This window comes from Zootoca vivipara, chromosome 5 (genome assembly GCF_963506605.1).
Source record: "Zootoca vivipara chromosome 5, rZooViv1.1, whole genome shotgun sequence".
Classification (NCBI taxonomy): Eukaryota; Metazoa; Chordata; class Lepidosauria; order Squamata; family Lacertidae; genus Zootoca; species Zootoca vivipara.
The window spans coordinates 55,655,883-55,680,163 of NC_083280.1; the positions used below are offsets into that span (position 1 = coordinate 55,655,883).

The window sequence follows — 24,281 nt, forward strand, 5'->3', positions numbered from 1 at the left end:
GATTGTTGTTGTTTTCCTGCCAGGGACTTTGTGCATTTCCCAACTGCATAAAAAGTAGGAAAATCAACAGCTGAAGCTTTCCATCACAGCATCTTCAAGCTGGGAAAAGTTTCCCCATGGTGAATTTCCATCATGAAGCTGTTAAAGGCAAACATTCACAACTTGTATAAAATAGGCTAGGAAGGCTTCCCATAATTTCTCTGTTCAGAGGGGAAAGTGGCTTGCATTTTTAGCAGCACCTGGAGAGTATGTAAGTAAATAAAAAATGGACTGGATAAAATATTAAACTAGAATTTTAAATAACGTTGGAATCCTAAACATACTTACTAAGAAATCTAAATTATTTAAACAAATGTAAATTACTCCTGAGTGGATATATTTGGGATTAGATTGGAGCATTCATGTGAAATATGTATATGAAGCCTGGGATATTATCATTTGCCTCCCCCCACAAAATAGTAAAGATTTCAAGGGCCACCATTTCCCAGTTAACTGTATATGCTGTATATATAGTAACATTTTAACTTGCAGTATGTCAGTCCTGCCATTTTGTTAACCTTCTGTTGTACAGGGATTCTGTAAAGGAATAGTAGCTTTACTTGAAAATGTCTACATTTTAGGGTGCAGCAACTCACTGCTAGAGCTTTTAGAAATTTGATGTTTAGTATATTTGAATGGACTTATGACATCCATTTTTAAAGTAAAAGCAAACAGCTTGCACTGACCAGATAGGAATAATCTGAAGACAAACATGTGGGAAAACAATGTACCTCTGTCCTTTTCTCCTCTCTTTCCACAAAACAAACGCAACCTACCAACCACAAACTTTGCACACTTAAATTTCACATATCCAAGGGGGGGGGGTTAGGGAACATGTCCCATATCAATGTCCCATGACATGCCTTTGAAGGTACTTTCAAAAGCATCATGTGATGGGACTGCTGTTCAAAGAGGAAGAAAGTGTCAACACTTTCACTGAGCATGCCTGAGGCCACCTATTTGGTTACACATCAAGCCTAACTCTACCCTTATGTCAAGGAGTCATGGGGAACCAGTGGAGCTCCAGGTATTGTTGCACTACAACTCCTATCTCCCTTTCTGGATGGGGCTGATGGAAGCTGGAGTCCATCAATAGCTGGGAAACAACAGCTTTCCCATCCCTCAACCTGAGGCAGATTATTCTGGGTGTCATGAAGGGTCAGCAAATTGTTAGTCATTCCATTTATTATTGTTGATCCTTTACTCCCAAGGAGAAGCACTTATGGGATTTTATTTTTATTTTATTGGCCAGGGGTGGCAAAACAATTCAGCTGGTCCTGGGTACTAATATGCTCCTTGACTAGGGGTGCTATTTCCTGTCTCAGGCAGCCCCAAGACACTTGAAATCTTTTATTCTGTTCATTTATTTACTGCATTTAAACACACCTCCTTTCTGCCACTAGACTCAAGCCTAGCTTGGGGCCTTCTCTAGATGTTCCTTCTATTGCACATTTATGGTGGTTTGTGCTCATGATGGTATTGGGGTGGCTTTACATGATTCCATTTCAATACTGTTTCTGCCTGCAAATATTTTGGAGTGCACACACCACCACAATGGTCTCTCTATGAAATGATGGCATAAAATTCCCTGGTTCTGGTTTCTCCATCAAAGTAGTGATTTGGAGCCAGACCAGGCCTTTATTTATGAAGAAGGAGAAGGAGAAGGAGAAGGAGAAGGAGAAGGAGAAGGAGAAGGAGAAGGAGAAGGAGAAGGAGAAGGAGAAGAAGAAGGAGAAGAAGAAGAAGAAGAAGAAGAAGAAGAAGAAGAAGAAGAAGAAGAAGAAGAAGAAGAAGAAGAAGAAGAAGAAGAAGAAGAAGAAGAAGTTGTTTTATGTTCTTAACCATTGCCAAATATCACCCATACTTTTTTTCCAAAAAAATCATTACATGCTACACAAAACTAAACTAAAACACTCTCCCATCTAATGTGCTTTAAAGCAAGATAATAAAGAAGGTTTCACAGTTCACTTTTAAGTTAGCAAAATATCATCTTGTCTGAGAGTTTGTAAACTGTGGTGTGTCCTCTGACTTTGGAAAGCCACCCAAGGCAGCTGATCTACTTGAATTGAAGTCTGCTTTGTCTCATTGGTTTCACTGAAATCCAAGAGCCTCAGCTTAAGTGGGTTGTGGATCTGACTGGCAGCACTGGCTGGTCTATATTTCCATAGATGTCTATCTCACTCGGTACTCTGTCATGCCATTTGCTTGGCCAGGTAAAATCGCAACTATCTTCTCCTCCACCTCGGGTACTCCCCTGTTGCATAGATACTCAAGATCAAGTTGCATAGATACTCAAGATCACTTATCCCCTTGTGGGTGTGATTCTGGGGTTGATGTCGGCAAGCCGCATCAAGCCTGGCAGGAGAGCTGTCAAATGTTAAAGGTTGTTATCGCGTGCAATGCTGGCAAGCCACATTGCACGTCAGTATGAGCACACACGTATCTATAGGTTGGGTCATTGGGACAGAGCAGGGCAGCAGGTCACCACAGGACTGGGCAGAGGTGGGGAGAACAGGATGAAACTGGTTTGGTCAAGTTATAACAGGGGAAGCAGGTCCAAGCCAGAGAGGTTGAACCCAGGTCGGGAGGAAAACAATGGAATGGGGAGGAGGTTTTGGGAGGCTAGCAGCAGTCACAAGATTGAGGGGAGGGGGATGTGTAAAGAGCACACATGTGACAAGGAGGTGTTTGAGGGATACGTGAGGATCAGGCACTTCCCTTATGGAGGGAAAATTGGGTGTTGGCAGGATGTGACACATGGGGAAGTTCCACCTTTTCTGGGATGTCCTGGCTGTCATTGGAAGAAGACTGCACTGGTTGTTAATGATTTACTTTGTAACAAAATCTCAATAAAAGGGGGCTCCTGCTTCTGCTCTGGGTCACCCCCCCCCCGGAATTTACTACCTTTGTGTTGCGTCTTGTTTGCCACCTCAACATCCCCTTAACACCCTTTAACCATCTTGCAGCTGTTACAATTAAGTCAGTTAAGGTATGGTAAAGAGGTAGGTTTTTCTTCCCACACTTTCACTGACAATATAAAGCGGTAAATTATATATATGTTGGTGAATGCAAATATATAACCAAGGAGGCCTGTTATTCTGCAATAACTATCACTGGACACAAGGGATGGGACATAGGTGTGCAGCATTAAATGGATTCCTCTGCATGTGAATGCATGTTGTTGTTGTTGTTGTTGTTTAGTCGTTTAGTCGTGTCCGACTCTTCGTGACCCCATGGACCATAGCACGCCAGGCACTCCTGTCTTCCACTGCCTCCCGCAGTTTGGTCAGACTCATGTTGGTAGCTTCGAGAATACTGTCCAACCATCTTGTCCTCTGACGTCCCCTTCTCCTAGTGCCCTCAATCTTTCCCAACATCAGGGTCTTTCCCAAGGATTCTTCTCTTCTCATGAGGTGGCCAAAGTATTGGAGCCTCAGCTTCACGATCTGTCCTTCCAGGGAGCACTCAGGGCTGATTTCCTTAAGAATGGATAGGTTTGATCTTCTTGCAGTCCATGGGACTCTCAAGAGTCTCCTCCAGCACCATAATTCAAAAGCATCAATTCTTCGGCGATCAGCCTTCTTTATGGTCCAGCTCTCACTTCCATACATCACTACTGGGAAAACCATAGCTTTAACTATACGGACCTTTGTCGGCAAGGTGATGTCTCTGCTTTTTAAGATGCTGTCTAGGTTTGTCATTGCTTTTCTCCCAAGAAGCAGGCATCTTTTAATTTCGTGACTGCTGTCTCCTCCAGCACCATATGTGAATGCATACTATGTGTCAAAAATATGGGACAGAATGCCTCCAGCTTATTTGCCAAGGTGCCTTTAGTCTCTCTGGGATGACACTATCCTTGTTTTCCTGAGTGCTGAAACCTTCTAGCAATGGTGCCACACTAGATGGCAAAGAGGGAGCTGTGCAAGTAAGTTGGGGGAAAGTGGGAGAGGTGCAAAATATTGAGATACCTTAACTTAGAATTCAAGCCATCATGTTTGCCTATATACAAATCAATGCAACTTGAACAAATCTAGTAATTGACTCAATCCATTTAAAACTTCTGCAATCAGGCTCCAGCTCTTTCTGAGGGGAATGGACCCTGCCTAGAGACTTACAGTCCAAAAAGGCAGCACACAAAGGAGAAAGTCCAAAATGATCACGGAAACAGAGCTACTCCCACATGAGGAAAGGTTGCAGTTTAGAGTTCAGAGAAAAGACAAGTGAGATGACGCGTGACAGAGATGTTTAAAATTAAGCATGGTGTGGAGAAAGCAGAGACAGGAAAGGTTTTCTTCCTCTCTCTCTCATAACACTAGAAGTTGGGGACATCCAATGAAGCTGAGCATTGAAGACAAAGACAAAGGGGGGGGGGTCAAGCTGTGGAATTTGTTCCTACAAGAGGTAGTGATGGCAACCAACTAGGGTGTCTTTAAAGGGGCTTAGACAAATCCATAGAGGATAAGGCTATCAATAGCTATTAACCCTGATGGCTATGTTCTACCTCTGGATAGTCAGATATCCAGAGAATACCAGTTGCTGGAAACCACAGGAGTGGAGAGGGTTATTACCCTATGGTCTTGCTTGCATACTTTCCACAGGCTTCCGGTTGGCCACTGTGAGAACAGGATAGTGGACTAGATGGGTCACTGGCCTGATCCAGCAGGCTTCTCTTAGGATCTCATGGAAAGAGAAAGGACACAGCAGAAAAGTACAGAAAGGAATAGATACTGCACACTGTGTGGTAAATAATCCCAGTTCACTTAGTTATATTGTAAAATATGTAAACACGTGTTTTCAGTGCTTCCTCCCCCAACACAGAGAGCTAAAAGAAATTAATAGTTTGTTTGGTGTACATTGTTAAACTTGCCGTGTATTTCAGACTGGCAAAAATTGCTCTGTTCCTCCTGAAGGTCCATTGTGCTGTGCGTTGCTCAGTCCAGGAAACGTGTTCGAGGCACAGTTACTGCTGAAATAGGGATGCTGAAATCCCATTGAGGTGAATAGTATTTGAGCAGCTGAACTGTGCCCCGGGTTGCAAGTCAAGAGACGTCACTAGTTCTTCTTCGCAGGCCCCAGAAATAGAAACGCTTCCTGAACACTGCCAGCTCCATTCAGCCATCAATATTGCATAAGTAGAAGCTGGTCCTTCCAGACAGAAGACAGGATCACCTGATCTTTGTCTCTTTCTCCCTTTACATCAAATGCAGGGCCTTCAAATACACTTATTTCCTTTGAGTTTAAGACCCAGTTCAAAAGCACAGCAAAGTGCAAGTAGATAAATATACCGCTCTGGCGGGAAGGTAAACAGCGTTTCCATGCACTGCTCTGGTTCTCCAGAAGCGGCTTAGTCGTGCTGGCCACATGACCCCGGAAGCTGTATGCAGACAAACGCCGGCTCCCTCAGCCTATAGAGCGAGGTGAGCACCGCAACCCCAGAGTCGTCTGCGACTGGACCTAACGGTCAGGGGTCCCTTTACCTTTTAAAGCCAAAGTGCTGTTAAAAGCAGTATAGCCAGACAAGAACTTCTTCTGATGTTCATCAGAGGGAGCCGAAGTGGCTCCCTGTGGCTATTTTGGACTACAGCTCCCACCATCCCTATCTCTTGGTTGGGGTTGATCAGAGTTGTAGTCCAACAATATATGGCAAAGCCTACCTGTACAAGATCCCTGGGTGGGTTCATTTGTATCATACTAAGGCTGTGTACACATGACTGGCTTTAAAAACAGCTGGGTTGTTCTTTTTCTCAATTCAGGTCAAAACTGGGGGGGGCACAACAAAATTTCGTAAGAAACAACAGAACATATGCATAAAGTCATTTGTGCACTGTTTGCCAAACCAGCATTTGATGCAGAGTAAATAGGAGTGGGTACAAAGCCTAAATTCATATATTCCAGAAGGAAGAGGGACACAGTCACACGCACACAACAGTTGGACCCCAGAAGATTCCTGAAACGGTCGCGAAGAATAAAACAGAAACCACTGTTCTTTATCACAGGGAAGTCCATCAGAGGGCGCTATGCCCTTTAGTTTTGCTAAGGGGAAAACCGGAGCCGGGAAGAGTGCAAGCGGATTATTTTGGTTGCTTCACGTAATTAATGCCCCCAACGCACACACGCGCTCCACAGAGTGCTGGTGGCAACGCCATTCAAAACAATGTATATCCTATATATATATAGGATTGAGGCAGTCAAACTAGTGATAAGCATCTGCTTTTCTTTTTGATCGCAGATCATGAAGACCATGCCAATAATTACATTTTGACGACCCCAAGACTATAGCGACAATGAAGCAATGGGTTTTGGGGAGGGTGGCGGGGGGGGGGAATCCATGTGCTAGGTGACTTGAGAACGATCTCGATAAGAGGAAGAGAGAGCCACGATTTCTCCGAAAAAGAAGCCACTTAGGCAAATCCGATTTATAAAGAGATCTATTCTGATCTGCCCTGTGGTTATTCATACAGCTACCGACTTCCACGGCGTGTGACTTTGCCGAGTTACATAAGCAAGCAAACAAACAAAAACAAAAAGGGGGTGAGAGGGAGGAACAACAACAACAGCCACCTCCTTCCCCCAGCAATGACATTAATGGGTACTTCTATTTCATTACATTTTTCATATCTTTTCAGCCAACTATATAATGCTGTCGGTGAGTGGGCGTGCGTCTATATATTTCACAGGTCATCTTCGAAGTCTATAAAGACCAATCTTCATTTTCTGCGAGAACCAGATGTGACAGTGGTCAAAAGCTTGAGTTCACCCAGAGTGGTTTGTTTCCAGGCATCTCGGCAGCATCTTCATGTTTGCCCGGTTTTTTGAAGGCATCTAAGATAAGCCAAGCCAACGCTGCTCTAGAGCGGGTTGTCGATAAAGTTTTAACGCGGATTTCTGTCTGAAAGCAATGGCGTGATCCATGATGGTTGTCCTCTTCCCTTGTAGTAGTAGTACTGTAGTAATAATAACAACAATAATAATAACAACAACAACAATAGTGTAAAACATTCGGGAAATGTGTGTTTAATTTTAGGAAAGATTCGTAGAAGGGCAATACTGTATGGGTATGGGGAAGGAGTCCGTGACTCTAAAAGGAAGGAAGGAAGGAAGGAAGGAAGGAAGGAAGGAAGGAAGGAAGGAAGGAAGGAGCAAAACTGGTAGGTAGGATGTGGCAGGGATATCTGGAAAAAATATGGGAAGCAAAACAAACTATTGTAGCTGAATGGATTTTTTTCAGCTGCAAAGTAGTGACTTTGATTAGATTCCCACGATCGCTTCCTTCGATTTCCTCTTGTGACCAGCAAAAAATGGATGTGTGCTGGGATGCCAAAGTATTTTTAAGTTCAGGGGTTTTTAAAAAAGAAAAAAAAGGAGGAGGGAGAAATTTGCTTCTGTTCTATTTACTTTATAAGCACCCTTCGCATTTCTTACCAATTTGCCCCCCCCCAAAAAAAAATTACCAAAAAAAGCAATAAACCTAACTGAAAAAAATAAAAAATAAATTTAAGCAAGGCACATTAGAGGAGAGTGTGTCCGCGTGTGAGTGTAGAAAGCACTGTTTCCTCCACAGTTTTATTTTGTCCCATTTATTTAAAAAAAACCCCATTTTGGCAAGTAGCAGGCAACCTCTTTTTTAGGTGAAACCTCCAAAACTACCTGAGCATAGTTGTGCGGCGTTCTTGTTTTAAATTTACATTACCTATATTTAGGAAATCATATTCAGTCTTTAACAAGGTAATATACAATATACAATGTATATTCAGAAGCAAACCCCGCTAAGTTCAATGGCATAGGGTTGCCCTAAATCTATTTTGCTTAAACATGAGAGAGTTCAGACTCAGAGGATGCAGAAAGCAACCTAATGAGAGCCAGACTGGTTTTATATGGATGAAAAACCTCTTCGCAGAATACTGTATTCACAACGAGCAATAGTTTTAGGCTCTTAGACTTATCCTCGCTCCTAAACATATTTGTCTCACCGGGACCAATGGGGCTTAAGTTCTAGAGTTTATTATTATTATTATTATTATTATTATTATTATTATTATTATTATTATCATCATCATCATCATCTGTGGCCTTTTGGCGTCCGTGGTGAGGAACACTTTGCTTTCACCCGGTTCCTGTTCATCTGGTCTTAGGCTGCTGGTGACGTTTGGTTTGGCAACAATATCTGTCTTGATCTATAGAGAGAACAGTCTATATCTATTTGGATCCCATTCTCCATTTATCTTTATTTCTCTCTCGGGAAATAGCTCTGTGGAGAAGCTTTGAATCTGACACGTCAATTGCGAGCGCCTTCTCCAAAAGGCCAGCATTTTTATTTTATTTTTTGGTTTTGAAGTGATCGAGCTATGGATCCCCTGGGGAAAGGTCACATCCCACGTCGAAGCTTTTTCTGCGGGGAGATGGGATCGGTGGTGTGGTGCTGATGGTGTTGGGGTACTTTTCCACCCCGAGGGCTCACCCCGGATGGGATGAAGCTGCTCTGGAGAAGGGCAGCGCCGGCCGCCTAGTTTTAGGCAAACGGGATTCGCTCCCCCCAGCGCCGGGGAAGCGATCCAGAGCGATGCTGGGTTTGGCTGCTGCTGTGTGTGTCGGAGGCGGCCAGTCGAGTCTTCCCCCCCCGCCCTCCAATCCTTGGGGAAGCAACCCCAAGGAAAATCCCTGCGGCTGCCTCCTGCCCCATCCCTAACCCCATAGCGCAGGGGAGGGAGGTGTTCAGGCTGGTTGGCAGGTTTGGCGTGCGATCCTCCTCCTGATCTTTCTTCCGGAGGGTCATGGATAGGGGAGTTTGTACAGAGTGAGCAGTGTGTGTGTGTGTGTGTGTGTGTGTGTGTGTGTTGCGGGGGGGGCTCTCACTTTGTGCGTCCTCGGCGCCCCCTTCCTCGGCGCGGCGGTTCTTCAACCGAGCCAATTCCCTTTTGTGCTAATAGCCCTGTCCTCATTTGCTGCCTAATTGGACTATATAAAGCCAATAAGAGGCGAGCTCTCGTAGCCTGGAGCCAAAGGACCAAATCGAAGGGGGGCGTGGAGGCAGCGAGAGATGGACGGGGCGGCGGCGGAGGCGGCGGCGGGGAGAGGCGAGGGAGGGGGGTGGGCGCCGCCTGCCTCTCGCTTCTCTCCCTCTTCTCCCTCACTCACTCTGCTTTGCCCTGTCTAGTGGCACTGGGGGAGTCCGGGGGCCCAGCCGACGCCGCAGACGCCTTGCCCTGCCAGGCCTGGCCCGAGGCCGCTTGCCACGCTCCGCGTCCCAGCGCCGCTGCCGCCGCCCAGCGCCACCCCACTGGGGTTGACATTTGGATTTCCGCGTTAGCATTCGGCGCCGGGTTGACGCAGGAGAAGCCGCAGCAGCAGCGGCAGGAGGAGGAGTAAGAGGAAGAGGAAGAGGAAGAGAAGCGGCCCCCACTGACTTTCAAGTCTAGCTATCTGGCTGGCTGGAGGACCGGGACTCGTCCGGGCGTCGTGCGGCCCCCCACCTCCACTCCACCCCTCTTCCCTTCCTTTCCCCTGCCGTCCTTCCCCCATGCCATCGGCCAACTCGGAGCCACTCCGGAGCGCAGTGTGAACGCCGCCCCGCGGACGAGGGCAACGTGGGAAGGATGCCCGAGACCGGACAGGACGCCCCCGGCAGCCAAGCGCAGCCCCCGCCGCCGCCGCCGCAGCAGCAGCCCCCTCCGTCGTCGCAACCCAAGGAGTCGCCGTTCTCCATCAAGAACTTGCTCAATGGGGACCACCCCAAGGCGTCTCCTAAGCAGCCCCGGGCGCTCTTCCCTCCGGCGGCCAAGGGGGCTCTGGAGGGGGCCGGCTTCGCCCTGTCGCAGATGGGTGACCTCGCCTTCCCGAGATTCGAGATCCCGGCGCAAAGGTTTGCTTTGCCTGCTCACTATCTGGAGAGGTCCCCTGCCTGGTGGTATCCTTACAGTTTGACGCCCGCCGGAGGCCACCTGCCTAGGCCAGAAGGTACTGGAGATCAAAGTCCTCTCTCCATCTCTCTCCCTCTTCCCCTCCCCAGTCTATTCAGCCACCTACCCATCCATTTCAGTAACCCATTCGAGCCAAGGGGGTCCAGGTCTTTTCCTGAAGGAACCCCAAGTCTTTGTCACCAAGATTATTGGACTCAATCTCCATTTTCCTTGGTGGTCTCTGCTCTCCAGGGTCAACCAGGTCTCCCCTTCTTCTCCCAAACAAGCTCTCCCCCGGGGCAAATAAAGCTTTCCAGGTGTGAGCTGGGGTTTACACGTATCAATGAGAAGTAGCGATGTTTCCTTAGTCACCACTGACTTGTAGGTACTCGCCAGTAGAACATTTATTTAGTTTTGTGGAGATCCAAGGTTGGCTTTCGTTTCATCACCAAGAAACTATATGCATTGAAGGGAATCCCCCCTCCTTTCACCCCTGGCCACCTTCTCATCCCTCTCTGCGCCCCATCTGTTACTCTCCTCTCCAAGTTTGGTGCCACCCTAATTTCCACGGGATTTATTCAGAAACAAGAGGCATTTATCATACTGTATCTAAATACCTTATCTCTGGTTCCGTCTCTCGTCCCAAGCGCACTTTCTTGGAAGGAAGTCCCATGAAATCACCCACGGGACTTGCTTCCAAAGAAGTGTAGCTAGGATCCGACGAGGCTTACTCACAAGTAAATCAGCCTATCAACTAACGGTGGGGATGTGCCTGAGAAGCAAGGAAAAAGCCATTTCAGGAAGTTCATTGACTTCCACGGTAGTCACGCTCAAGTTAGGAGCAGTTAGGATCGCAGCTTTTCGGTGGAGGAGCCCACAGCTGCAATCCTTAAAAACTCAGAACTTGAAAGTCATCTCCATACAACTAAATGGGACTTGCTCTCCAGCCCATTGCAGGAAGAGGAGGGAGTCAAGGCTGCTGGGTGGAGGGCAGGAGGAAGTTCCACAGTGCTCAATGGGGCTTAGTCCTAAGAGAAGTGTGCATTGGATTTCAACCCGACTTAAATCACTGGGAATAAAAAAAAAATCCCAAGCACACACGTACTGCAGATCTCCCTGTTGTCCTACTCAGAACAGACCCATTGAAATGAATGGACCTAAGTTAGTCATGGCCATTCATCTCAATGGATCTGCTCTAATCATTCTGTTCTCAGAACTGCCATCATACGCATTTTTTCCTTTACCTAGCAGAGAACTCCCATTAACTGAATCAAACGTGCCAAGTCTCTTTCTCGGAAGTGTCTCTGCAGAGTCACCCCGAAGAGGCAGCGTCCCAGGGTCCTCCTAGGTGCGTTTCCTCGGAAGTAAGCCCCACCTGTGTCCCACTAGGCTTACTCCCTCGTGAGTTCAGTCACAAGCCCACTTTCCAGGGAGTGAGCTCCACTCACCAGGGAGGAGAGTGAGAGAGAGCTTGACCGTCGAGCAGGGCTGACGGTGGCCTCGCTGGCTGCTCGGATCTTGACTTTTTGCTCTTTGTGTGCGTGTGTCTTGCTGTTCCTCTACAGTTTCCGTGGACAAAGCCTTCCTCAGAGACTCCTCGCCGGCCTCGGTGGGCACAGACAGGGACTCCCCGGACGAGCCCTTGCTGAAAGCCGAGCGAGAGGCGAAGGAGCTGGACTCCAAGAGCCCCGACGAGATCATCTTGGAGGAGAGCGACTCGGAGGAGGTGAAGAAGGAGGAGAGCGGCGCCGAGGACTGGCCAAAGCGCGAGTCGGAGGCGGGCAGCCCGGAGAAGAAGCCTTGTCGCAAAAAGAAGACTCGCACCGTCTTCTCGCGCAGCCAGGTCTTCCAGCTGGAGTCCACCTTCGACATGAAGCGCTACCTGAGCAGCTCCGAGCGCGCCGGCCTGGCCGCCTCGCTCCACCTCACCGAGACTCAGGTCAAGATCTGGTTCCAGAACCGGCGCAACAAGTGGAAGCGGCAGCTAGCCGCCGAGCTGGAGGCGGCCAACCTCAGCCATGCAGCGGCGCAGCGCATTGTCCGGGTGCCCATCCTGTACCACGAGAGCGCCGGCGCCGACGGCGGGGGAAGCGGGGCGGGTGGAGGCGGCGGAGGCGGCCCGACGGCGGCCAGCGCGCCCGTCAGTCAGCCCCTGCTCACCTTCCCCCACCCCGTCTACTACTCGCACCCCGTGGTCACCTCCGTGCCGCTCCTGCGGCCCGTCTGAGGACTGGGCCTAGCTCAGACGGACAAGGGACGAGTCAGGGAGGCAGGAGGAGAATGGAGCAGGGAGGGAGGGAGGGAAGGCATGAGAAGGGGTCATGGATGGACGGATGGACGGAAGGAGGGTGGCTTCTTTAAGAACCGCGGTGAGGGACAGCCACCCTCTCTTGCCTCTCGCAGCCCACCCGAGCCAGGCCTCCCATCACCAAGGACCAGCAGGAACCAAGCAAAGATTTGGCTGTGTAAGTAGCGCCCGGATGCTCTGCGCAACGCCGGGCGTGGAGAGACTCTTCCCCTTCACGTTTCGCTCCTTCGACTTTTGGGTTGTTCAGGAGGAGGACAGAACGGTTGTGGCGAGACCACTACAGAACTACAACCCGGGGTCTGTAAAAGTAGAGAGTGGGGGCTGATGAGAGCGCTTGGCTTTGCTCTGCTTTAAGGTGGATTTGGCGATTTAAAAAAAATAAAATGGAGAAGCGTTCCGCAAAAGGAAATCACCCTCGTGCACTGGTGGTGGTGGGGAGAAATCACGTGTCCAGGTGGTGCCAAATGCTGGCGGGGAGAGGAGGGGGTGCTATGTTGCTTGGAAGCCTCCTGGCCTTATGGTCCTGGTCCACTTTTGAAAGGATCTGTTGGTCCTAACTGCCCGAGTCTCCAGTTCTCTGGGATCTCTAAGGAGAAACGCGGCAAGCGTCACCGTGAACCATTTTTTACTTGATTATTTATGACACTCCTTATTTCATTCTGTTCCGGGTGCGTATATCTTTAGTTCTTTCTTTCTTTCCAGAATAATAATCATGATAATCATAATAAAAAAAGATGTTGTGGAGAGCTGTAGTTCTTTGCCTTTCCCGGTCCCCGTTTCTTCTTCAAAGCAACAGCTCTTCTGGTTTATATCGCTGACCTGTGCAATATTGTACGATTCTGAAAGCACTATAGGGTGTATTTTTTGTGGGGGGGGGGAGTTGTAGGTGAGGAAATGTCGAGTTTTTGGGGGAGAAGTGCACAATATAATGGGGGAGACAAAAAAGGGGGGGGACGGACAAAAGGCAGCTGCTCCTGAACTCCAAACTTCACAAGAGGTCGAGTGTGTCGGGCGCTTTAAGTGATGGACAATCAGTCTCTTTAAAGACGAATTGTAACTTATTTGCTATTCTGTACAGATTTATTGTCAGTTTCAAGGAGGGCACGTGGGGTTTTTCGCCTGAATGGGGTGGTATCTCGAATTCTTTCGTGTCAGTCTTTCTCACCTGTTGTCTGACAAATTTCCGGGCCTCCCCAGATTTTTCCCCCCTGCCCACCTCTCCCTCTCTAGCAGGGATCAGTCCTATTTTTAAAATTTAAAGAAGAAGAAAATATTGTTATAAGAATTCAGTGTCGTAATTGGAGGGAGGGGCGGGCTGAAACAAATAAAGAAAACCTGTTCATTACTGGTGACGATGGTGGTGTTTTGCTTGATTATTTTAGAAACGAAAGGAGGGGACTTTGGGAAAGGAGAGATAACAGGTGTCCTAAACAGTCTCGCTAGTGGGACGCAGGCAAGCCCGCCTCTCCAACTCCAAGGGATCGCTGAACCTGCAAAGGTAGACAGAGGAGTCTTTGTTCTTTCAAAAAAAAGGCGGGGGGAGGAATGAGCCGGCCAGGTTTGCCTGCGCAGATGAGACTTTTTCTAAAGCAGTTTTTAAAAAAAACACCCTCCACATAAGTCGAAAACGCCTGTTGCTGAGACTAGCAGGCGTTTTAGGGGCCTTGTAGACATGGATAATCGGCTGCGCCTTCGAACTCCTACGTGCAGTCTCAGGTAAACGTTTCTGCTCCAGATCATCCATTCACAAACAAAACGACGCATTTTGGCTTAAATTTACAGACCTCGTTGCTTTCGGTAGGAGGAAGAATCAGGAGAGTAGGATAAAACTGAGAATCAGAGCAAAGTTTTTTTGTTTAAGGATGAGAATAGATCGGTGGGTTGTGGGGCTGGGAGGTTGGGAAGAGGGATCGTTGTCCTACAGAGAAGTCCTTTAAAAATAAATACTGTAAATAGGGGAGACGCTTGTGCTTGCAAGAACCGATGCGCTCTACGTCTGGTTTCGGCCATTCTCCGCTCTCTCTGGAGTGTTCTGCGGTAGATAGCAGGCTGATGGCTTCACACGCCGCGAGCAACGGGTTAAAAAACCCCTAGCGTCACAGCTAGAGACGGAGAAAGGCAAGCAAAGGGGAGGATTGATTTGCACAGCCTTTCTGCGCGCTGAAGTGGGCAGCGCGCGCCGCTTGTTCCAACTGTGAGTCGCCGCGTGGTCTCCTCCTCTCCCGCAGCTCAGTATTCGAACTCAGAATCCTGAGCCTTCGCCAGTATCAGATTGGCTGACAGAAGCTTCTAATCGGGAAAGACGCACGCTTGGTCCTTTGTTACTTTTGGAGAGACTCGGACTCTGGAGCCTTTCTGGTGTGCCTGGAGCTCTCCAAGCGCACGGGGCCGGGATTAGATTTCCAAGCCGAGTGTATATCTGTTGCAGAACTGCTCCAAAACCCCAACACTCAGAGGCTGGGTCAATGCATCTTATACCCGAAAGGAAGCCCCTTCCTAGTCACACTTTGAATCCGATTTCACTCCAGTTTGCCAATGTAAAATGTTTCTAAGCGCCAAACCAGGCTGCTGCAGCATTCTATTCAACTCTGAGAGAATGAAAATCGTTGCTGCTTACTCCAGGCTTTTTAATGAATTTGCTCTTCAGCAGTCCATCCAAGAGAGGGAGGGAGGGAGGGAAAAGGTCGTGGTTCTGTTGTTATTCACTCCAGAGAAAACTTACCCAGATAGTCTTTTTCTAGGCGATTTTTGTTTTCTTTGTTCCATCTCTTGAGCTCAATTGGTACAGGGCGTGTGCTCTTCAATAGATCTTTGGGGCCCGCTTTCAGAGATAATATCGTTTTCCGTTTATAGAAAACTGTCGTGAATAATTATGTGTGTGTATGTATGTATACAGTTGAGGCAAGGTTTCACCAGAAAAGAAAGAAACAAGAAGGAAGGAGAAAAGATAACCATTTATTTTCCTTTCGTTTGGGATTAAAACCTCTTGGCCTGTGTGATAAATGGAAAATAAACATAAATGTAGAGTCAAAATACGATCTTCCTTGTGTCACCTGCAAACAAGCTGATGCCTTTGGGCTGTTTGCAATACTAACTTTGGGCCAAGCCACTAGCAATCCATTAAAAAGCCCTGTTGCAACAGCAAATATCTCCTTCCATTGGCGAACACCCTGCCGCAATGTTATCAAACGCCGAGAAAAATAACTTCTCTATTTGTGGTTAGTGCCTAGAAAACGGTTCCTGGCTCACCCTGTCTTTACTCAATCGAGTAAGGACCAGTTGGAGGCGAGCACAGCTTGTTGCCCCCCCCCACCTTATTTCTTTATCTTTCTTTTATATGTTACACCTGCTTCTGTTGCCTGCAATTCCCCCTCCCCTCTCTGCCAAAGCATTCCGGTTCAAAATTGCAACAAGAGAGTCCATAGCTATTGGCTGAGACGCGAGGGTTTCCCCACTAGCCTATGTGTTCAGGGGTCAAGGCCTTATAACGCAACCTTCGCCAACATGGTGCCCCCCATATAGGGCTGTGGGGGTTGTACAAAGCAGGTTGGCCAGTGTGAGAACAGGATGCTGGTCTGATCCAGAAGACTCTTTTTAAGAACATAAAGAGAGCCTTCTGCATCAGACCAATGACCCATCTAGTGCAGCATCCTATTCCCACAGTGGCCAACCAGAGATTTTGGAGTGCCATTCCCAGCAATTCCGGCTGGTGCTCACGGCGAGTTGTAGACCAACAACAGCTGGAGGGCACCAGCTTGGCGAAAGCGGCTGCGATTTAACGCGAGATGTCGTCAGACACTGCGATTAGGAACCTTTGGCTAGCTAGACAGTCAGTTGGTAGGGAGCAAGTTCTGATCCGCAGTCCACTTAATGACCCGGAATTCCTCCTTCATAAGACCAACGCACCCAACGCAGAAACCTGTAGTCCCCTCAAGCCGCTGTCTTCAAAATGAAACTCAGGTGCGCAATGAGTAAATGGAGGCGTGGACAGGTCTTGGGCGCCCCTACGCCTCTCATTCTAACCTCTTGTTGACCTGAGGTCCGTTCTCTCTGACGGGCTCCAAGGCAGGCGCTGGGGGCTTCTCCTTCCTCCAGCCCCCTGAAGAAACCCGCTGGAAGGGAAGCACAACTTCTTCAGGTCTGTTGATCTGCCCTCTTCTCTCTCTCTCTCTCTCTCTCTCTCTCTCTCTCTCTCTCTCTCTCTCTCTCTCTCTCTCTCTCTCTCTCTCTCTCTCTCTCTCTCTCTCTCTCTCTCTCTCTCTCTCTCTCTCTCTCTCTCTCTCCCTGAGGCCCTTGCTTAAATATAATTTCAGCTCCAAACGCAATCTGCACCTCACCTCACTGAAATCAAGGTCCAAGGACCCACTTTAAAAAAAAGGGGGGGGAGAAGAATGGATTCAGGATGGACTCCTCCAAGTCTTGCTTTAAAAAAATAAAAGCAGCCACATTTCATTAAGCCAGCGATGTTTTAGTAGCAAGTAGGAGTGAGTGGGAAACGGCCACCCAAGAGCAATTCCTGCGCGTCATTGCGCGCCAGGTCTAGGCGTTTGCGTGGATAAGTCAGGCGCGCGCAAACTTGCTTCGGTTTGCAAAGTTTGCCGGGGTGCTGTGGAAGGACCAGGGTTTTGATCTGGGAGTTAAGTAAGAGCCCTTGCTCACCCACTCCTTCTGGGCCCGCACTTGGCCATCCCTAACCAGGGCGCAAGGAACAGGCCTTCCCGGAGCCTCTGACCTGAGATCACACGGGCTGTGCTTGGAAATGTCAAACGTTTTATATGCAACGCGTGCATAGAACTGGGGCTCCTTTATACTGGACAGTAAAGAGGACTTATTTCTCTTGTAAATAAACAATACGTGTAAGTAGCCACTCAACCCCAATGGATTGTTGTACCTTTTATTTAAATAATAATAATGGTTCCAAACAAATCTCTTGGAAACCACCAAGGCAAGCCTGTTTGGTCTCAATTCAAAGGCAGTTGCTGCCATTTCTTAATCTGCAGCCACTCCACCGCCACTTCTCTTTATTGCTGAAATTGGACTCTGACAAATCTCTGCCTTTGTTTGTCATGCAAGAGAGGGAGCGTCTACTTTATCTTCCCCTGTTCCCTTCTGTCTCTCCTCTCCCCCCCCCTCGCCATTCCTTTCTTTAAAGCTCCAGTGAACAGGACTCGCTCGGATGTTTGTATTAGCAACATACATGTATTTCTTTTATTTAGGAGTAAATAGAGGCTTGCTGTGTATAGGCAACAGCAGGCACCAAGATATAAAACTTCCTCGGGACGTCAGATCTGGCGGGGGAAGAATTCAGCAGACTTGGTGGAGATTAAAACGCAGAGCAGACGCCGCCTCCAGCAGCCAGCAGCTCTGTAGAGTTTAGCAGAAGAATTGAAAGAGGTAATTCGATTGAAACATCTTGCTCTGTGGGGAAGGGGGTATTTTACACGTACCTTTTAAAAAAAAAGTTTCTACCTCGTCCTTGGACCCGGAAAGTAACGCGAGAATGACGCTGGGCGGGGAGGGGAGAAGGTAGGATCAGTTTGAAAAAGGAAAGAAAGTTGGCCAAATAAACCTAGCTATGCATACTGTGAGATCGGAGAGGGGAGTTTAAAAAAAAAAAATCTGCTGGAAATTTTAAACGGGGGTGGGTTCCTCCCTCAACCTCCGCCTGCCTCCCTCCGCCCCGGAATCTGCTCTGCAAGTGTCTCTGTAACAATCACTTTGCTCTATCGACTTAGCATAGTGTGTGCAAACGGAATGAGAAGCCCATTAAGAGCATTAACAGATTGGCCTGGCATAATACAGCAGCTCATATTGATCGCCAAACGTCTGTAAAATATTGTTTCAAATGAATCTATTGTTCCTGTGTGCTCTTTTCGTCAGTGTTGATGACCTTGGGATGCTCGCAAACAGGCAAATTATCCTTTCAGGGCTCAATCTGATTAAGCAACCCTCCTGTTCTCCCCTTACATCCTTGCTAACTTGGCAATGAGCAGCGAGGGGGAGGGAGGGCGCAGGATATATAGGGGTTCCGTGGCAGAGCTCTGAGGTGGGGCAGGGTGCTGGCTTGAGGTTCAGAGTCCAGAGCAGGGCTGAGCAGACTTCAGGCTTGGCGGGATCTGCTTTGGGTTGTGGTTTCGCTTTAAAATAGAATCCTGAAATCAACCCACCGGAGCCTGGTGCAAAAGTCATTCCCTTAGACTGAAAGAATTCTGAACCCAGAAAAGGATTCTGAGTGACTCAAAACCGAATAGTGCACCAGACCTTCCACAGTCAAATCCTCTCCCTCTTCATTTCAGCTGGTTTATTTAGGGAGGAGATAGCATTTGGTTGCTGCCATTGTTTAAATAATTGCCCCCGAGGAATCCTTGCTTATCTACTTCAAATCACCCAGAGATCTATCAGTAGCCCACTACTGGCCTAGAGAACAATCATTGCAGGGACACCTGAAATGCAGATCTAAGTTTGTTTAGTCAGAAGCAAGTCTTGTGAAGCACTCTGAAGCTGGGTGTTCTTAATCATATAATTAGTTGCCTACCCTTGACTGTAAGTCCTTCTCCCATATTACTTCCCTTGCTCTACTAAGGCTGAAGTTCTACAAGAATAGGCCCCATTGAACTCAGGAGGACTCATTTGGGAGTTAAGGTAGCACAAGACTGGGCTGTTAACTGCTGCATTTTACCAATATTCTCCCAATACAGCACATGCAGTGTGTTCCAGTGATTAGAGTTTTTTGTCTGCATCTGGGTGTGCATTTCACTCAAAGATTTATTGTGGGAGCCAAGGGGAAAGAGAGAAAGATGTCATTTCTCCTTATCCCTCATTTTTGCCCCTCTGTCTGTAAAACTGAAGGGACTTACCTGTTTTGAGGGCAGAAAATGAAGACTTGAACCTATTTTATTTTTTTACTCTAAAACCACTGCTAATGTTGTTGTTGTTGAATCATGAAGTTGCTGGAGGGAGATTGAAAAGGTCTTCATCCTTGATACTTAAAGTACTGTAAGCCAGAGGTGGGGGACTTGTGGCCATTCAGAGGTTGCTGGACTGCAGTTCCCATCATCCCTAGCCATTGGCTACAAGATCTGGGGGTGATGGGAGTTGGAGTTCAGCAACCTCTGGAGTGCCCAACCCTTGCAGCAAGTGGAGAAGTCAGGTCCTCTAGTTCTAATAGAAAACAGTGAACATGTCAAGTTGAATAGAATCGAGGCTTAATGTCTAATAGCCAGATCCATAATGCAGAGGAAGCATATTTGAGAATGCTTATGGTGGTGGATCAGTTACACATTATCACCCTATAGCCATTCTTGAAGCCATAACTTGAAGGGTTTGAGGAAGGTTTTCTACCCTCTTAGGGCTTGGGAGTGTTAAGCAGGGAGAGTTCTACTTTGCTTAAGTGTTGATCCCCCACACTGTGAAAAGGTTCATCTACTGATGCCTGAATACCCCCTTCTTTCTCTCTTAAATCTGGTCAGCTTGTTAGCTCTTCTTCACTGGAGGATTTTAAGCAGAGGCTGGGTGGCTGTTTGTCAGGGATACCATAGTTCAGTGTTTCTCAACCTTTTTTGGGCCACAGCACACTTGTTCCGTGAAAAAAATCACGAGGCACACCACCATTAAAAAAGTTAAAAAATTTAACTCTGTGTCGCCCTATATTGACTATAATTATGACTGTAAGAAACACTTGCCAATTGCTGCGTTGGTTGCAATCTCCTGTAATAAGGCTTCACAAGCCGTCCGGCGGGGTCAGCGTTGTGTATTGGCGGCCGCCAGGCACGTGACAATGCAAATTGCCCTTCTCGTCGCCGCACGTCGCGGCACACCAGCCAGCGTATCGCTAGTGTGCCGCGGAACAGCAGTTGAGAAACGCTGCCATAGTTGCCTGCTGCATTGCAGATCCTGCATTTAAAGCAGGGGGTTGGGCTAGATGACTTTTATGGTCCCTTCCAACTGTATCAGATTCTGTGTGTCAATAAGGATGAAACCCTATGATGGGGGTAGCCAATGTGGTGCCCTCTGTTGTTTTACTTTGCAAAGTGAGCTGAACCCTTTGCTGGGGAAAGTGGGCTTACCTTGGCTGCAATAGCACACAGAGACACTTGGTGCGGACAAACATGATAACTTAGGCTTATTACAGAAAATACGTGTTTTATAGAAAGGAGTTCCAGTTCTAACTAATTAAGTTGGGAGGTGCAAGGGAGCCACCTTGTTCCTTGCACCCAGCAGAGATACATCAAAATATGACCTCTCTCCAAGAGGGTTCAAGAGAAAATGTGAGGGAGACAGAAAAAGATAGCTGCAACCTGAGAATATCATTCTACCATCAAAGAAAAGGTCAGCGCAGAGATCAAAGGACAATGAGACAGTTTAGAAATTTGGAGGTTCCCTTTTCTGTCTCCTTTTACCCCATGCAAATCCCTAAGCAAGGAGTTGTGTGCTAACACTTTCAATGCCTTCTAAGTGTTGTGGACTACAACTCCCATCAACCCCAACCAGCAATATCTGGAGGCATAGGAGCCTAGGGGCCAAGGTCCCTTCAGCCCCCTTGCCCAATAAAATATTTGAGGGGGCTTTACCCCAAAAGTTGGTGGAGATTGCTACCGGTATCCAAATGGTGTGTGTGCACCATGCAGGGTGGGGCTTACCTGCCCCCCTATTTTATTCAAGATGGCACACCTGTCTGGAGGGCACCACTTGGATACCCCAGACCCATTTATTTCAGTGGGATCAATTGCTTGGCAGGTGTTTGCAACTGCATCAGTTGGGTCTTCTTCCTCTCCTTCTCCAGAAAGTGTTTGTTTCTTGAATCAGACTAACCAAATACCATTTATTTTTTTTAAAATGTGGCTAGACACCAGTTTTCAATAATGCATTTAATAAGGAGTTTTCAATGATTCTGGCAGGCGTCTAGAACCGTTAATTCCGGCAAAGACACAAATTCCTTTGAACTGAGTTTGCATGGTGTTGGCCCAATTCAAAGAATGTCATCACTCCATTTAAGATGAAATGTAGATTCTGCAACAGTGTAGATATGGTAATGGTGAAATCCCTCTTCATGCCGTGCATCTGGATTTGGCTGGAATTCTTAATCTGGAGTTGGCCTACTTGGAAATTCCATTGAGAGGCGTGAGCCTGACTACAGCTTGAGGTGTTTTGGATCTGTTTGTCATCCTCTGATCTTAGGCTGCTCAACTAGTTATGCAGAATAAAGTGGCAGTGAATTAGAGGTCCTGAGTTGTGATCTGTACTCCTTTAGATAACAAATGGGGGGGGGGTTGATTATATTTTTTTAATTCCTTCCTGGAGAGGAAAGGATAAACAACACTCCCCTGTAATAGAAAACTAGTTCATCAAGAAGTGTGCATGCACACGAAAGCTCATACCTATGACAAACTTAGTTGGTCTCTAAGGTGCTAATGGAAGGATTTTTTATTTTTATTTTGACTGCGTCAGACCAACACGGCTACCTACCTGTAACTAGTTCATCAAAGAGAAGGGTTTGGCAGACCACTCACTAATGTGCTAGTTTAGTAAATGCAGGGAGGGTTAAAGAAACGGGGAAGCATTCAGAATTATGACACCACTCCGCTCCCCGCCCCGCCCCGCCCCGCCCCGCCCACAAAATCGCAGTATAAAACTCACATCTCTGAATTAAGAGCCATGTAGTGCAGTGGTTAAAGCAGGGAGGCCAGAAGTTCGAATCCCCATTCAGTCACGAACCTCATTGGATGACCTTGAACCAATCAAAAATAAAAGGGGTGGGGGAGAGGAGCCGCTGCCCTGAGCAATCTGGAAGCCGGTTTGAAATGTGCGTAATAGCAACAGACATTCTCGTGACGATCAATGCGTAAAGGCGCTTCTTGTTTGGAAACGAAATCCATGTCCATCCGAAAGTCGAGCTGGCATCTCACCAGAACCGCACGACGGAAACCAAAACTTCTGATCCAAAGCATATAGACTGACATCGGGAGCACCGATTGCCACACAGCGAGTGCTTGCGTCTTGGGACGGGAAGGGTGCTTAGATTTTCTGTTTCCAAAGATAGGGAACTAGAGTCATCTCCAATGCGAGAACGATGGTCTTCTCTCGCTCCCGGCCACTTTAAGATCAGAGTCAGATGAACCAGGCTTGCGTTTTGTTCTTCATAATTTGGTGGGTGGGGAGGGGAGGCAGTTTTTCTAACACTTCTGTCAGCGTAAAAGCGCGCAGGTTTTCGAGTCAGGCAGAATTCTGCAGCCGGCACGAAAGTGCTTGGTCCCTGCAAGCATCTCTAGGTCGAAGGCGAGGCATGATACCGGTATAAACCTGATCTCTGAGAAATAGTGTAGGGTTATGGTCGGCTCCCCTCGGGGGAAAAGTATATCCTAAGCAATGGAAAAAGCACAGAACAGAGCAATTGACCTATCCAAGAGCCTTCCGTGCCTTGCGAGCCTATGCTTTTCCTATGTTCCGTGGGATCTACTGTTGTTGTAACTAGGGCACATAATATTGAAACCCCAATAAATGTAAGGTTATGAATGGTGTGAAGGGGAACAAAGGAGAAATCCCTGTGTCCAGTCAATTCATTGATCAATCTAGTGGGGAATCCCAGGCACCGGGGCGAATGAGGCCCTCCAGAACTCTCCCCAGGCCATGATGGGATGTTGCTTTCAGCTGCGATGGTGCCTCTTGGCTGCCTTGGTGGAGAGACGGCGGCGTGGGGTAGCGATCTCTGGGTTTTGCGTGGCTCGAAAACAGCCTACTGAAAAGAGCCACTTTTACTTATAGCTACGGCTGCCGTCACCAGCACCAGCCTGTGGCCCCTGGAACGCTGCCTGCGACAGAATGGGACCCTCGAGCTGAAGATGGTTCCCTGCCACCCCAGAGCACGTCTACATCAAGGGGTGGAACCCAGGGCCTTGGACTCAGCTCCCATCAACCCCAGCAATAGCCAGGGGTGATGGGAATGGGAGTACACCAAAGAAAGCAAGTGGGGTGCCACATAGGCTCTCCATCCCTGGTCTAAGATGACTGGCACCGGTAGCTACTCTCCAGGATTTCAGACAGAAAGTTGTCCCAGCCATATCTGGGGATGCCAGAGACGGAACTTTTGCGTACAAAGCTAATGCTTTCCCACGGGTCTATGGCCCAATCCTCACTTAAACGGAATGACAGGTGCAAAGTACCCTTTTCACGAATTAATAGTAAGCAGTGCAATCCTACGCATGTTTATTCCGAAGTAAATATCATCAAATAAGTTTCTAGATAGGGTTATAGCCTATGGCAGGGGTAGCCAACGTGCTGCCTGGCCTGCAGATGTTGCTGGACTACATCTCCCATCATCCCTGACTATTGCCCATGCTGACTGGGGCTGCTGGGGAGTTAGGATCCAACAGCATCTGTATGATGTCTATCCCAGGCCTATGGCATGAGATTTATTGTTGGGGTGTCCAGATGCAAACGAGGGCAGAATTCCTGCAACTTTAATAGAAGCACAGAAGAATGGCCTCTACGGTCTAGCAGCCTAGTAATAGAATCATAGAGTTGGAAAGGACCCCGTGGGTCATCTAGTTCAGGGTTTCCCAAACTTGGGTCTCCAGCTGCTTTTGGGTTACAAGTCCCACCATCCCTGAGCATTGGTCCTGCTGGCAAGGAATGATGGGCGTTGTAGTACAAAAAAACAACAACAACTGGAGACCCAAGTCTGGGAAACCCTGATCTAGTCCAACCCCCATGCAATGCAGGAATATGTACCCATAGGGGATCAAATCCATAACTTTGGCATTATCAGCGCCGCACTCTAACCAACTGGGCTATTGCAGCTGACGTGGCGCTCTCCCGATGCTGTTCAATGGTCATGGATGGTGGGAATTGTAGTCCAATAATATATGGGGAGGACGCCGCATCGGGTAATGGGGCTAATTTGAGCAGAAAGCAGGAAAAGTGAGAGGAAAAGAAACGACCCTTTTTAGCTCTGCAGCTCTCGGGATCTCCGAACCCGGCTCTCCAAGCCAGCAAGGCTTTCGAAAAGATCTCATCTGGGATCCAAGTTGTGTCAGCGGTGT

The 24,281-nt window shown here is 47.8% G+C and overlaps 2 protein-coding genes across 3 annotated transcripts in view; both read left to right on the forward strand.

Annotated features, from left to right (window-relative positions):
- Positions 1-9,576: 9,576 nt before the first annotated feature.
- HMX3 (H6 family homeobox 3) lies at positions 9,577-12,212 on the forward strand. Its single transcript, XM_035138352.2, has 2 exons — positions 9,577-9,993; positions 11,501-12,212. Exons 1-2 carry the CDS (start codon positions 9,633-9,635, stop codon positions 12,160-12,162), a joined length of 1,023 nt encoding a protein of 340 aa, XP_034994243.2. The 5' UTR covers positions 9,577-9,632; the 3' UTR covers positions 12,163-12,212.
- Positions 12,213-17,514: 5,302 nt separating this feature from the next.
- The window catches only part of HMX2 (H6 family homeobox 2), a 25,641-nt gene continuing 18,874 nt past the window's right edge, over positions 17,515-24,281 (forward strand). For both annotated transcript variants that reach the window (XM_060274810.1, XM_035138658.2), the window contains exon 1: positions 17,515-17,637. The gene's annotated coding sequence lies outside the window, so the exon portion shown is untranslated. The remainder of the gene's footprint in view (positions 17,638-24,281) is intronic.

Bases quoted from the DNA above. Each gene is read 5' to 3' on its own strand.
- HMX3 (XM_035138352.2), top strand. From the start codon at position 9,633: ATGCCCGAGACCGGACAGGACGCCCCCGGCAGCCAAGCGCAGCCCCCG. The intron at 9,994-11,500 runs GTACTGGAGATC...GTTCCTCTACAG, and splicing joins CCACCTGCCTAGGCCAGAAG to TTTCCGTGGACAAAGCCTTC.